This window comes from Lynx rufus, unplaced genomic scaffold (assembly GCF_022079265.1).
Source record: "Lynx rufus isolate CCGP_SWC_20201006 ecotype Redwood Valley unplaced genomic scaffold, mLynRuf1.p SCAF_5, whole genome shotgun sequence".
In the NCBI taxonomy this organism is placed as follows: domain Eukaryota; kingdom Metazoa; phylum Chordata; class Mammalia; order Carnivora; family Felidae; genus Lynx; species Lynx rufus.
Window position 1 is genome coordinate 41078224 of NW_025814867.1, and position 14131 is coordinate 41092354.

General features: G+C 43.3%; 1 protein-coding gene across 2 annotated transcripts in view; it reads right to left on the bottom strand.

Moving 5' to 3' along the window:
• Nucleotides 1–10616, bottom strand: part of PLOD2 (procollagen-lysine,2-oxoglutarate 5-dioxygenase 2) — a 100569-nt gene extending 89953 nt beyond the window's left edge. The window contains exon 1 of one of the 2 annotated variants that reach the window (XM_047099972.1): nucleotides 10487–10616. In XM_047099972.1, the coding sequence (XP_046955928.1) occupies nucleotides 10487–10601 (115 nt within the window). In that variant the 5' untranslated portion in view covers nucleotides 10602–10616. The remainder of the gene's footprint in view (nucleotides 1–10486) is intronic. The other variant, XM_047099971.1, reaches the window with a different exon arrangement.
• Nucleotides 10617–14131: the final 3515 nt, after the last annotated feature.

Genomic DNA, 14131 nt, shown 5'->3' on the forward strand with positions numbered 1-14131 from the left:
TGGCTCAAGGTTGGTGAATGGAGGGGTTAGAACTTAGATCAAGGTTTCCTGATACCCAGATGTCAGTGCTATTCCCCACAGGCCAGGCTGCTTCACCGTAAGTGCTTCTTTGATTTGTTCAGTTTTACATATGCATCATTTCTCCTGTAAGAATCTCAGAATTTCAATATGGAACAGGGACTGAGTCTGGTGTGTTTTTTTGTTTGTCTTGTTTTGTTTTTCTATTTCTCCTTCCCATAAGGCAACACAGAACACAGACTAGCCAATGAATAAATACTCGAATTAAATTTTGAAATATTAATAGTCATGCTTTGTAATATTACACAATGGGAATTATTTCTAGCATACGTTTGTATCTAAGAAGTTACAATAGGTTAGTTACCTCTAGAAAAAAATGTATTCTGGGAGAATTTTTAAAGTTAAATTAATTAAATAAAATAAATTTATTAAAGTATGTAGACTCATAAAAGCTAATGTAAACTGGTGCTCAAAACCAAGAATTAAAGCAACACCAAAAGAGTTATAGGCAAAAATGCATTAAAACTTTTCCTTACAAAAGAAAATAGATTGGCCAAAGGCTAGGGTTATGCTGATATGACCCATGAAACTATAAAAATACCTAGTGTACTTATGTCTAGGGAAATACAGGAATGTTTCTCTTCTAGTACTACACACAGTACTTCTGACACCAGATGTGTGGACTTTTTCCCCACACTGGCCAATTTTCCCAGACCAAATGAGTATCCTCTTGTTCAATTCAATTCAACCAGAATTAGCACAGATCCTAAAAGTTAAGGGCTCATTCCCATAAGACTGTTCCCACTTCAGATGCCAATCCTAAGTAGCAGGTCCCCAGGTAACCCACAGCTTTTGTCTGACTTGACTACAAATAAGAAGTTACTAAGAGCTCCTCCTCAGGTTTGATCATTTGCTACAACAGCCCACAGAACTCAGGAAAACAACTTACTATTGCAAATTTATTACAAAGGATATTTTAGAAGATGCAAGTGAAGAGTCATATGAAGAGATACATAGGGTGAGGTCTGAAAGGATCCCATGTGTCCCCATAGAGTTGGGTTGCACCACCTTCCTCGCATATAGATGTAATCACCAACCCAGAAGCTCTCCAAACTCCATACCTTAGGGATTGTTATAGATGCTTCACCATGTAGGTATAACCAATTAGTAACTTATTTTCTAAACCCTGTCCCTCTTCAGAAGACAAAGGTCAGGGCTGAAAGCTTCAAGCTTCTAATCATGGCTTGATTTTTCTGGTGAAGAGCTCCCATTCAAGAGCCCATCAAGAGTCACCTCATTAGAACAAAAGACATTCTTACCACCTAGGGAATTCTAAGGGATTTAGTAGTTCTATGACAGATACTTCTATCACTCAAAAATTACAAGGGTTTCAGAAGCTCTGTGTCAGGAACCAGGATCAAAGACCAAATATTAGCAGGAACCAGGGGCAGAGACCAAAAAAATATTTCTTATTATTTCACAACCTAGCAACACTTTTGGAAATATGAAGTCTGTGGACTTTATGGACTCCAACCGTGGAGAAGAAAGAGCTGTATGTATAAAAGAACATGGTGACAAAAAGTAGAAATGGGATTGAAGAATGGAGAAAGAAAAGCTGAGCAAGGACCCAGAACCTAGAAACTGCCCAAAAAATGCCAGGTATGCAGGTCTCTAACTCTACTTAAGTCAGAGTATAGTAAGAACTCTGAGTCTCTACTTTGTAAGTCCGTTCATTTCTTTGCTTTGGTGGTTTTCCAGTTGGGAGTTTTGTTTTGTTTTGCCTTTGGTTACCTAGTAAAGTCACTGTTTAAAAAATTCCAACCTTGTTTAAACTAAACTAAGAAGAAAAGGAGAATTGTCCTTCTCTAGATGTGGCTGACAAGAATTTTAGATGGTCTGGACAAGCAGAGCACTCTGGTCACAGTTGTGGTGCCAGCTGGAGGCCAGGAAAGACCGAACATGGCTAGAGCAGGAGAAGGGGGGGGGCGCCTCTGAAGACAAGGGGCCTCATTGCTGGCTTGGGCATGACTGGAAAATCCCATCAAAGGACCAGTTTGCTTCCTGCATAACAGCTCTGTGAGACTTCCCTAGGTGACTGAATTAGGGAGGTCATTTTAGTCTGCCTGCAAACTGTTTGCCAGGTTTTGTGTGTGTGTGTGTGTTTTTTTAAGAAATGATTTAAATTCTGTATTTGCTGATTTTTTGTTTTTGAGATGTTGAAATGGCTGCTGGTGTTTATCATACTGATAGAACCAGGAAGAAAAGGAGTAAATGTTTAAAGAACTAGTTGGAGAATTAAAATACCTAAAAGTAACTGGCTCCCTTCTTAGCCCTATGTGTATGTGGTAACTGTAAGTAATCAGCACCCTAAGCCCCATAAGGCTTCAAACCAGTGAAACAGACGAGCCGATGTCAGAGCCTTGCTAATAGGACAGTGGCTCTGTCCTGAGACTTTGTGGCCACGGGAATTAAGGAGTAGAGCTTCTGGAGTTTTTCCTGAACAATGCCCAGAATGAAGAACCTAAGACTGCTAGGATTCCACATACCTCTTCCACCTCCTGCTGTGCCTGCAGGAGGGTGAAGCTGTGTGGCATGATGTATAATCAACTTAGTGTACTTGAGTGTCTGGGACTGACTGGGGATGGTAGGGAGAGAGATAAAAACTGCATGTGCTTGGGGCACCTGTGTGGCTTAGTCGGTTAAGCGTCTGACTTCAGCTCAGGTCATGATCTGATGGTTTGTGAGATTGAGCACCACGTCGGGCTCTGTGCTGACAGCTCAGAGCCTGGAGTCTGCTTTAGATTCTGTGCCTCCCTCTCTCTCCCCTCCCCTGCTCAGGCTCAGGCTCTCTCTCTCTCCTCTCAAAAATAAACATTAAAAAACATTTTTTTAATAAAAAATAAATTGCATGTGCTTGAAAGTTCCTTCATGCCATAAGAATGTTTACCTTGTAATGTCCACAGCACAGAGGAGCAGAACCACATTAGCATTTAAATCAGAGGAAAACCCTCTCTCTTTCTCTTTGGAAGGAACTTTAAAAAACATTAGCAGGGGCGCCTGGGTGGCTCAGTCGGTTAAGCGTCCGACTTCGGCTCAGGTCATGATCTCACGGTCCGTGAGTTCGAGCCCCGCGTCGGGCTCTGTGCTGACAGCTCAGAGCCTGGAGCCTGTTTCAGATTCTGTGTCTCCCTCTCTCTGTGACCCTCCCCTGTTCATGCTCTGTCTCTCTCTGTCTCAAAAATAATAAACGTTAAAAAAAAATTAAAAAACATTAGCAGTAACTAGAAATAAATAAGAGAATTCCTTCTAAAAGCTTGAGACTGTAATCCTAAAGAAAATGAACAGAGGACCGGTAAATGTAATACACACTGGGATGTCTTATGCACCCACAAACAATGAAAGCAATTATTAAAATCAACATAATGATCAATATAACAAATGAGATTTAATTCTAACTCTGACCTATTTTACTAACTTAACCATATTTGTTAGAAACACTTTTCCTGACCATCCCCCCATTTAGTCTCATTTTAATTGCATGTTCACCAAAACTCTTACTTGTATTAGAAGTTTTACATAGTATATTTGTATACTTACTATAGAGTAAATGTAGAGAATATAATTTTGCATGTTCTTTCAATTGTATTAAAATTAACATGTGGTGTTTATTTTTTTTACCTTTCTAGTGAAGATTTTGATTAGAAACACAGTCATTCTCCAGAAATATGAACCTTCAGCCTAAAAGGAGAAGATACTCAGATGTAGCAGACCCTGACATTCCATCTTAATAATGGAGTGCTCCCATCATTCAGAAACTTGCATAGAAACTGATACTCCCTTGTAGGAAGAATAAAATTTGAAAGAACAGTAAAAGAAAAGATATCACTGTTGATCTTAAAAAGGAAAGCAAAGACTGTCTGTCTACTACTCACTCTTGGTTTAAAGTTTTTCCCATGTTAGACAAAATTTAATTCTAAACCTATACAAACTACAGTTTAAAACAAATTCCTTATAGAATAGAAATAGTAAATGAAGTATATTTCCACACTAACAAATTAAGCTTCTTCCTCAGTCACATCTCTTTTAAGATATAAATTTAAGAGAGAAGATATAAACAAATTTCAATAGGAATAAAAAAAGATTGCTATTTTCCCAAAACTGCTACAGTATGCTACTAATACAATTTAAGCTCTGAAAAATACTTGAGTCAATTCAGTAACCAAGCAAATAAATACACTAGCCTGAATTAGGTTTTTTAATAAAGACATTTATACTTAAAATTAAGTAAAATCATTAACAGAAGTCAATTTCCCTCCTCTAACGTGCAAAAGAAAACACGTAATGGAAACCATTCCTCTGTGTATAAAAATAACACATGTCCACTCTTTGAATTGTGTTTTAAAATAAAGTTATCCAGGGGGCGCCTGGGTGGCGCAGTCGGTTAAGCGTCCGACTTCAGCCAGGTCACGATCTCGCGGTCCGTGAGTTCGAGCCCCGCGTCGGGCTCTGGGCTGATGGCTCAGAGCCTGGATGGAGCCTGTTTCCGATTCTGTGTCTCCCTCTCTCTCTGCCCCTCCCCCGTTCATGCTCTGTCTCTCTCTGTCGCAAAAATAAATAAACGTTGAAAAAAAAAATTAAAAAAAAAAAATAAATAAATAAAATAAAGTTATCCTGAGTGGGAGATATTGAAAGTTATTTTTTGATTATAAACAATAGTGTTTGAAGGGGCATTCCTGTGACATAGTTAATAGAAAAGTAATAAATTCTGTACTGCTAGACCATCCTCAGTAACATCATTTCCAAACACAGGCTGTAACACTGTAGGCCTTAAGGTAGTAAATAGTACAACGATAACAAATTACAACACAGTCTATAATTCTACTACTCAGGATAAGTATATCTTGGCTAATATACTCTCGATGGTTTTTAATTTAGTGAGGCAAGCACACCACTGCAAATGCAAGCTAGTAAAGTGTCAAAGAAAAATATTTGTCACTTTAAAGGCCACCAATTTCTCAGTTCAGTCTAATTCATAGCAATTGTTGAAGAAAAATGAAAGTACTCATTGATAAATGTGCGAATCATTTCCTCCCAGGAACTGAGCCACAAATTCATAACCAAGTTTCTAGACCAAAATACTAGAACACCCACTAGCTCTGAAGAAGATGCATCTCCTTTCCAATCAGCCATTAGTGTTTTATTCCTTTCTGATCATAAGTACACTATTTATAACAAAGTACATGTCTAGTTAGCATCAATGCCATGTTTAAAAAGAAATAACAGAGAAGCCCTAAAACTATATTAAAGACACCACAGAAATCACTGGAAAGTCTAAAATGAAAAACAGGCCTTTCAAACGCCCAGAATCAGCTGCTACTGTCCAGAATCTGGCTCATTCCAAGAGAGCAGATCTGTTTGAGCCACAGCTTAAACGGGAATGTCATCTCCCAAGACAAGGATCCGCAAAGTTTTTCTATACAAGGGCCAGATAGTAAATAATCTGTGCTTTGCAAGCCATACAGTCTCTGTGGCAACTACTCAACTCTGCCTTATGGCACCAGACCATTTATAAATAAATAAGTGTGGCTGTCTGCCAATAAAACTTTATGGACCCTGACTACAGAATTTCAAATAACTTTCACATGTCACAATGTCCTATTTTTCACTTGATATTCTTCAATCATTTAAAAAGGTAAACACGATTGTTAACTCACCAGCCATACAAAAACAGGTAGCTATGGTGCCACCAGATTTGGACCAAGAACCATAGTTTGCCACCCTGGCCTAGGGCCCAGTTTTCCCGCAGCCCATGCCAATTCCTTTCCCCCACCATTTACATAAACCTACAAATATGTGTTTCCCTTTTAGCAAAACATTCCTTTTTTTTCTTTAGGTCTCTGACGCCTGGTCTCTATTTCTTTCCCCCAGGTCCCGAAAGTCCAACAGAACAATAAGGAGGTCAGGAAAGACACGGAGCACGGCCTGGAGAAAGGACACAAGTTCCTCCTGTATAGCTTTCCAGCTATGTGATCTTCTGCAAGTTATATAACCCTTTCAAGTCTCCACTTCACCATCCATAAGTTTTTTTTGAAAAATCATGATATCCAATCACCTGAAAGTATTCCTGAAGGTGTGACTTTATACTAACTAAGGTAAGTAGAGCAGAAAGATATAGCCCATGGAGACGAGTTGCCAACCACATTTCAGAAACAAGGCCTTGTCAGATATTTCATTGATAAATTGCTACATCATGTTAGTGTATGGGTCCCCAGGTAGAGAAAGGGAGGTTGGTGAATTCAGTCAAAATCCTAGGGAAATGAGCAGCTAGCAATCTCACTGACTGCATACTACTTTTCAAAATTCTACAAGTGGGCCAGAAACTCAACAAATATACATCGAGAACCTTGGTGACAGAACAGGGAAGATACTGTGACGAGCACAAAAATGAATAACTTAGTCCCTCACTTCAAAGAATTTAGTTTGTTAAACATAAAAATCAATCATACAGGGGCGCCTGGGTGGCTCAGTCAGTTAAGCGTCCGACTTCGGCTCAGGTCATGATCTCACAGTTCGTGGGTTTGACTCCCATGTCGGGCTCTGTGCTGACAGCTCAGAGCCTGGAGCCTCCTTCGGATTCTCTGTCTCCTTCTCTCTCTGCCCTTCCCCACTCATGCTCTGTTTCTCTCTGTCTCAAAAATAAACATTAAAAAAAAAAGCAATCATAAAAGTAGGTATTATTTATATAAACCAACTGCATTAAAAAGTGAGAAAGTGAGCCAAACAGAAGACAGTAAAGGAAAGGATCTCTGAGGAGCTAGACTTACCAATGAATAGAATTTCAAAGAGAACAGACAGACACAGAAATTTGAGAGTATTGTACATGCAGACCTGCCGGGTATGTGAATTATCAATTCCACCAGACATTACTCAACTGTCCTCCAAGGATGATGCACTTCAACCAGTAGTTTGCAGGTTCTGATCCTCAAAAGAGTTGTTATGATCAGAGTTTATTCTTAAAATGTCTAAGTTGGTGTGATGGGAAGAAAGGGGTATTTTAATTTAACTTTCATTTACTATCCTCACATTCTCCAGAGGTGTTTTCTATGTCCCTTTTTATATTACGAAATAAAAGGCACAGTCTTTTTACGCATGATGAGTTGTTCCATGCGGCTGGAGCCCAGGACACAGAAAATGTGCAGAAGGACAAGCCTCTCTCTGTCTCTCTCTGTCTCTCTCTCTCTCTCTGTCTCTCCCTTCCAGAGGTTTCTCTCTCTCTCTCTCTCTCTCCACACCCCCTTCCAGAGGTTTCTCCAGGACCTTGGTCTTCCCTTCTCCACCCCCCAAATTGCCAGTTTGCATCAGCAGATCGGACAAACCTTTGCTTTCCTCCCTGAATGTGCCAGAGTAAATTAAAGAGTTTATAAATGAACATGGTTGAAAAATACTGGTCTTGACAGAAACATCTGAAACCATTTCCTTCATTTTTGCCCAAAACTTGGTTTCTGCCCAACTTAGATCAGGGAATAGTCAAGGTACCTCAGAAAACACACAAAAAGTTTGATCCTGGCCTGGAGACCTGGTTGTAAATACTTGGTGGAAATACATCCACACGTCTCCTTCTCTCATCTGGAAGGCGGAAAACTATAGGAAAGATAAATGAGGGTTTTAATCTGATTTGTGGAAACTCATTAGGAGAGTTTTGCCTCAAAAGCTCCCAAAGGGATAAACTTTTATGGTAAAATCCCTATAAATAATTCTAGGAGAAAATAAGTGTTATTAACCAAAATCTTACTTAGATTCTTTCCATGCTAAAAGCAAAGTGGTAACCAAAAAGGAACGAACACAGTACACAAGCGAACTCTCAGTAGGTATAACTAAAAACAATGTTCTCAACTCTGGTCAACACACAGCATCAAACAGAGCTAGGAAAAACGAGATTCCAAAACTTGATTAATGTGATTCAAATAGCACATTCCTTACTACAGTGGAAAAACGGAAAATCACTATAAACATTTGCTTTCAAAAAGGAGTTGCTATTATCATTCCAGTAACACCCTAACGCCACACTGCCTCCCATACGCATAGATTTTTCTAATCCAGGTGTTTTTAACCTCGGGCAATTTTTCCCCTCAGGAGACATTTGATCCTTTTACATTTTGAGACATTTTCCATTCTCACACTTGAAGGAGGGTGCTTTTGGTATCCAGTGGGAGGGGGCCAAGGATGTTACTAAACATAGAACAATGTGCAGGACGGCCCTTTTCAATAAATAATGATCTGGCTCAAAATTTCAACTGGGCCAAGAAAGCCTGGTATAATCCATTTCTTCATGGCTAACTGGGACATGGTGACAAATACAGCTGGAGAGAAATGATAAGCACTTTTCTTAAAGACCTCCTAGTAAGCTAGACAAGTTCGAGTTCTAAAGTTCACGTGATGCTTAGATAGATAAGGAAGTTTCCAATTTAGCTATTCTCAGTTGTAGTATTTTAAGGGAGAAAATGAAACACAGTCCATGACTCTGGCCATATTATCAAGCAGTGTACCCTCTATGTTTATCAGCTAATCACATTTACCTACACAAAAGTTCAAACTGGCTTCTGCTGCCTCCACGTATTACGAATTAATATCTTCCTGCATGTAGGTGCTAACTGAATTCCCCATGCCTACCCACCAAGATCAACCAGAACTCAGATTTCAGCAGCGGGTTTTATGTGGTCACTTTCTGGGGAAAACATTCGTATCTACAATTCCCTCTTATGCTACAATCCGTTAAATTTTTACTGTCCAGGTCCATGAAACTTAAAAGCCAGAGTGGGAAAGCAAGATGACTTTGACTGTAAGCCTAAAGGAAGGTACAGAAATACCTTCTACTAAAAAAGGGGGGGGGGGGGTTGGGGGGGGATGGTGTCCGTAATGCAGTGAACTAAAATATACAAAGCCTGAAGAGGTCCCTCTAAAGGAAGAAAAGCCCTTCGAGGTTATTTTATTTCCCGGTAAGGTTTCCTTGGGTGTTTCAACAAAGAAAGTCATGTTTTTCTAGGGATTTTTTTTTTTTAATGTCCCTATTTCCAAGTTTGCTGGAGGCATTTACTTGTCTATTTTCTAGGTGTTTTACTAGAAGGAAATGTTAAAGTTATGAAAAAAACTTAGTTCAAATTTAAAAGAACCACACAGGTTTCAGAAATGCATTGTGAACCAAACACATTCATCTAGGAGAAAGAAAAGCATCATGTAACTGACAAAAATCCATCTAAATGCTGAAGTTTCTCAAGCTCACAAAGCAAGTACTGTTTGGCAGGAATGTAGAAAGATAGGCAATGCAGCCCACTGAAGCCTTCTGAAACACGAAAAGATAAAGACAAAACTATGGCTTACATGGACTACCTTGGTTCTACATCAAATGTCATTTTCTGACTGTAAACCTGAAATAGAAATTTCTGTCCTTCCGCTTAAAGTTCAAGCAGAAAAACGCCCTATTTGCTTACAAAAAAAAAAAAAAAGACAAAATGATCCTAATTTAAAAAAAGAAACAGTACAGCACAAGGACATTTAAAGGCAAGATCTAATTTCAGAGAGCTGACCATAGAGCCAGAGCACAAAAGTGGAATACTCCAAGGATATCTCCTGCGCAGCAAATGGCACCAGAGTGTGTTTGGACAAACATGTGGTGAGGCTCTTTAATGCTGCTAAATGTAAAAAGTTTTGTTTTACACGAACTTGACTGCACTCTTCGCCGCAGTTCCAGCTTCTGAAAACAAGAAATGGCACCAGGCTTAGGAAAAGGGTGGCTAAGGGGAGATGTGTGTCCACAGCTTCCCCTCCAAATCCCCAAGGAGGAAAGCTGCCGCCTGGAGGTATTGGGTAGCCAGTCCGTCTTAGAGAAAACAGCCAAGGTTTTGAGCGTTGTTTTTGGCAAGAGGTAGGTGTTACCGGCTGCTTCCTGGGGCGCTGGAAGGAATGTGTCACCATCAATCAGAAAGTACACTGAGCCCCGTGTTTAGGTCACAGAGGGAGTACTGCCTCTTCAAACACGAATAAACCATGCCCATTCCAGGACAGGAGGAGAAAGGAGAGTTGCCCGAAAGGTGTTGGTGCCCCGTGACCTGCAAGACGAAAAGGAAACCCCAACTGGTGCTGAAGGAAAACTTCGTGCGCTCCCAGGTTACGGAGAACTCCGAGAACCCGCGAGGGCGGGTGCTTCCCCGGGGACCAGCGCCGCCCTAGCGCACTTCTGGAGAAGACCTCAGCCGTCCCTAGGAGGAGGGACGATCACTCACCTCGGTGGTCCTGGCGAAGGGCAGGCTCCCACCTACTCACCTCTGCAGTCCTGGGGAGGGACGCCCCCCCCCCCACCTACTCACCTGGCCAGCCCCGCACGAAGGGCCAGTAGATGAATGAACTGCCCCCACCCCCACCCCCGCCGGCCGAGCCTCCCGGGACACGGGCAAACCGCGGGAGGGCTCACCTGTGGGGATGCTGGAAGGCCTCTCCGGGTCTGCACCCACGCAGGGGCTCCAGAGCTGCAAGACGAGCGCCAGCAACAGCAGCAGCGGCTGCGGCTTCCCGGCGCAGCACCCCATCTTCGGCCTCTCGAGGGCCGGCGCCGGCCCCGGCGCCCCCACTGCCCTGCAGCGGCGCACTTCTCGCGAGAGCGCGGGGACCCCGGTCCGCCCGGGGCCGACGATTGCGGGCGGGAGGCGGCGGGCCAAGTGCGCGCGGCGGAGCGGCGGGAGGGCGGCCGAGACCAGGCCGGCGCGGAGGAGCGGGCGCCCCCCGGCGTCGCGGGCAACTTATAGGCTCCCCGAGGGGGAGGCGACAGGGCGGGCCGCACCCCGGCTATTGGCCGCCGACTGACCCGCCGCGCCGGTGCGGTCGCCTCCGCTCGCCTTCCCGGGCCCCACGTCTGAGATTGTTTGCTCAACTCCGACCTATTTAAGGAGCTGTCTGCGGCTACGTGTAGAGACTCACGCAGGGCTCTGGCTGGAACAGGGAGCGTGTGCTTAAGTTTGGGAGTGGGGGCCTGGGAGAGTGGGGAGGAGCCGCGGGGAGGCCGGCGCGCGGGCGGCGCTCTCTTCTCTGCTGCCTCAGCACCAGAAGCTTCCCGGGAGCCTCCGAGGGTGCGAATTTGCCCGAGTTCTCCCAAGTGGGTGTCAGACACCCTCTAATCAGAAGCGGCTGCGAACCCTCGGCAACCTCGCCAGACTCTTAAGTCCTGGAAACGGAGCGCCCCCACCCTCCACCCCTACCCCCAGGGGGGCGAGCTTCTTCCCTCTGCGGAAGGAGGGCCCTGTTTTTCTTTTACTCTGTAACCTTAAGGTTTTTTTTTTTTATGGTCCGGCGAACATTTCTTCCTCCTCCCGCCTGGGCCAGGAGAGCTCTCCAGTAATGGCTTGTAAATCCTGCGGAATGGCAGTCCAGCGTGTGTAACCTGAGGCTGTGCCTTACAAGATCTTCCTTCAGTGCACATGGAAAATTACTCCCAGAGTCGTCCGAGCCATCTCTCAGGTCCCTGGCGCGTCCTCCCCTGCTTCCCGTTTTGACTCACGTCTAAGCAAATTCACTTTCTGTGTACTCCGTCTCGTCACATTTTAGCTAGCCCGGTGTTCAAGCTGTTGGGATGAGCAGGAGCGAAAGCACGGGCGTGACAGTTGTGCTCCATATATTTCATGATTTGAGTGAGCTATCCTATGGGAGAAAAAGAATCAGATTGGTAATACGGCAGTATTCTGTAATCTTTTACCGCTCTTTTCCTAAAATGAAAAAAAAAAAAAAAAAAAAGATTGGAGCCAACACCTTCTCCCAACTCTGAGCCTTTGAAGTTAAAACAAAATGATTGGGGCGCCTGGGTGGCTCAGAGGGTTAAGCAGTGGACTCTTGGTTTCTGCCCTGGTCGTGATCTCAGGGTTTGTGGTCCGAGCCCCTCCTTGGGCTCTGTGCTGGCAGCAGGGAGCCTGCCTGGGATTCTTTCTCCGTCTCTCTCTATCCCTCCCCCACTCATACTGCCTCTATCTCTCTCAAAATAAATAAATAAACTTAAAACAAAATGATTGAAAAAGATATCCCAATATGATCAAATTTTCAAGATATATATATAGATGAGTCACCTCTATATAGATACAGTCGCATATCAGTTTAATGGTCGCGTTAAAAACAGGTGGAAAAACCTGCAAAGAACTGTTGCCTGGGTGTGACGTTTTAGAAAACCATTTCCTATGCCCAGAACTAAGCCAGTTGTTACTGTGTTTTGAAGGTTTGGTCTCAGTATTTTAAGAGGAAAATTGGAGAAAGTTCAGAGAAGGGTAACAAATAATTAAAGAGATGGAAAGTATGACCTGTGAGAAGAATGAAATAAGGTTTATTCAGCCCGAAGAAGAAAAAGCTCAGGGATGGATTCCTTAATAACATCCCTCAGTGTGTGGCCAGCGCCACTCCATAAAACCAGGCAGAAAACAAACAACATCAGTCCTCTGAATCTGAGGACTCAAGGGAATGGCCAGTCTTTGGGCCAAATCTCAGTCTCCAGAATTCCAAAACCTGGCTACTGCACCTGAACTCTGCCAAACTTTGTGAACTGGACTCCTTGCTTCCCTGGTTGTTCCATATCTTCAAGAATTCACCTGCTTAGAGCCTAGCTTTTTGCCCTGCCACAAAAGCCTAGCTTTCGCCCCCGTGCACACTTAAACAGCCTCTCCACCTCGCAAGTGTGTGTGTATTTCAATTGCAAGGTCCACCGATGACTGCAGGTTACGACCACGTTTCTCCTCTATTGAGAGTCACAAGGTCAGGGCTAGAAGGCTTGTATAAAGCCAGTGTTTCTTGGGGATTTTCAGATAGCCAGGCACATTTATCGCTGTCTGAAAGAGCCCCAGTTCTGAAACCAAATCCTTCCTGCCTTCTTATATTTCCAGCTGTCTGCTGAACGTTTCTGCTTGGACATTCCACTGGCACAAACCCCAAATGTCTTTAACTCATCAAATCCAGATCCCACTCACGGCTTCCTCATCTCTGTTAATGATACTTTTCCTCTCTAACTCACATAGCCTCAGACATTTTCTACTTCTCTCCTTCCACCCCCGTAACACACAGAACTAGATTCCAAAGCCTGTCATTTTTTCCCTTGGACATTTTCACTCCGTCTATTCCTTTCCATTCTCACTGCCACCTCACCAACGCACTCCTGAATATATCCTAACTGTGCTGCCTGAACGGTTTCCTAACTGGTCACCCATCCCGTACACCCCCCCTGCCCCGGTACAATACCACTGTATCTATCACAGGTAGTTTCATCATACTCAGATATCCTTTTGATTACTTTATCCCCAAACTCAGAGATTTCATAAGGAATTTGGAAACAATCCAAATCCCTTAACATAGAATTCACATTCCATTACTATCAAACCTAATCACCTCCCCACCCATACCCTATACACAACCAATATGGTTTGCTTTATTATCTCCCAAAGCATACTTTGGGAGATAAATGACTTTGTCATTTTTATTCGCTAGAGTTTGGGTAAAAATCACTGTATTCATCTGGCTTTTTCCAGAGGCCAACCCTGAGCCACGATTCAAGGATCAACAGTTTGTTGGGAGTTTCAAAGGAAAGGGGTAGCTGAGGATGAACTGGCAGAGGAAAGGGAATTTAGTCCACAATGGGTGCATTATTAAATCTACAACAGTGAGTGACTGGAGTTCAGTCCAACAGAATTGATGTACTTACCCTTCCAAAATAACCTGGCCAAGGGGGAGAGAACTGGGGTATATATACCCTAACACTCATTAGTCATTAAGAACTGAAGGAAACTTGTTAATTCTGAGGCATTCCCAGCCTGGCTATGCTGTAGGCATAGCAGGCTCCCAGTAACGATGCAGCTCTTGGCCGTAAGTCAGGTTGGCATATTCAGAAATGGTAAAAAGCTCTGAGGAAAAATGAGAGGAGCACTAACAACATCTACTCAGCCACCATGTCTCCGTCCATGTCGTCCCTCCGTCTAATAAGCTCCTCTCCAAACCTTCCCTCCTCCTTTCGTTAGGCTAACTTTTGTCAGGCTCAGGGGCTACCTCCTATAGGAAGCCCAACTTTGGTGCCTCATCCTACCTCAGGTTGGGT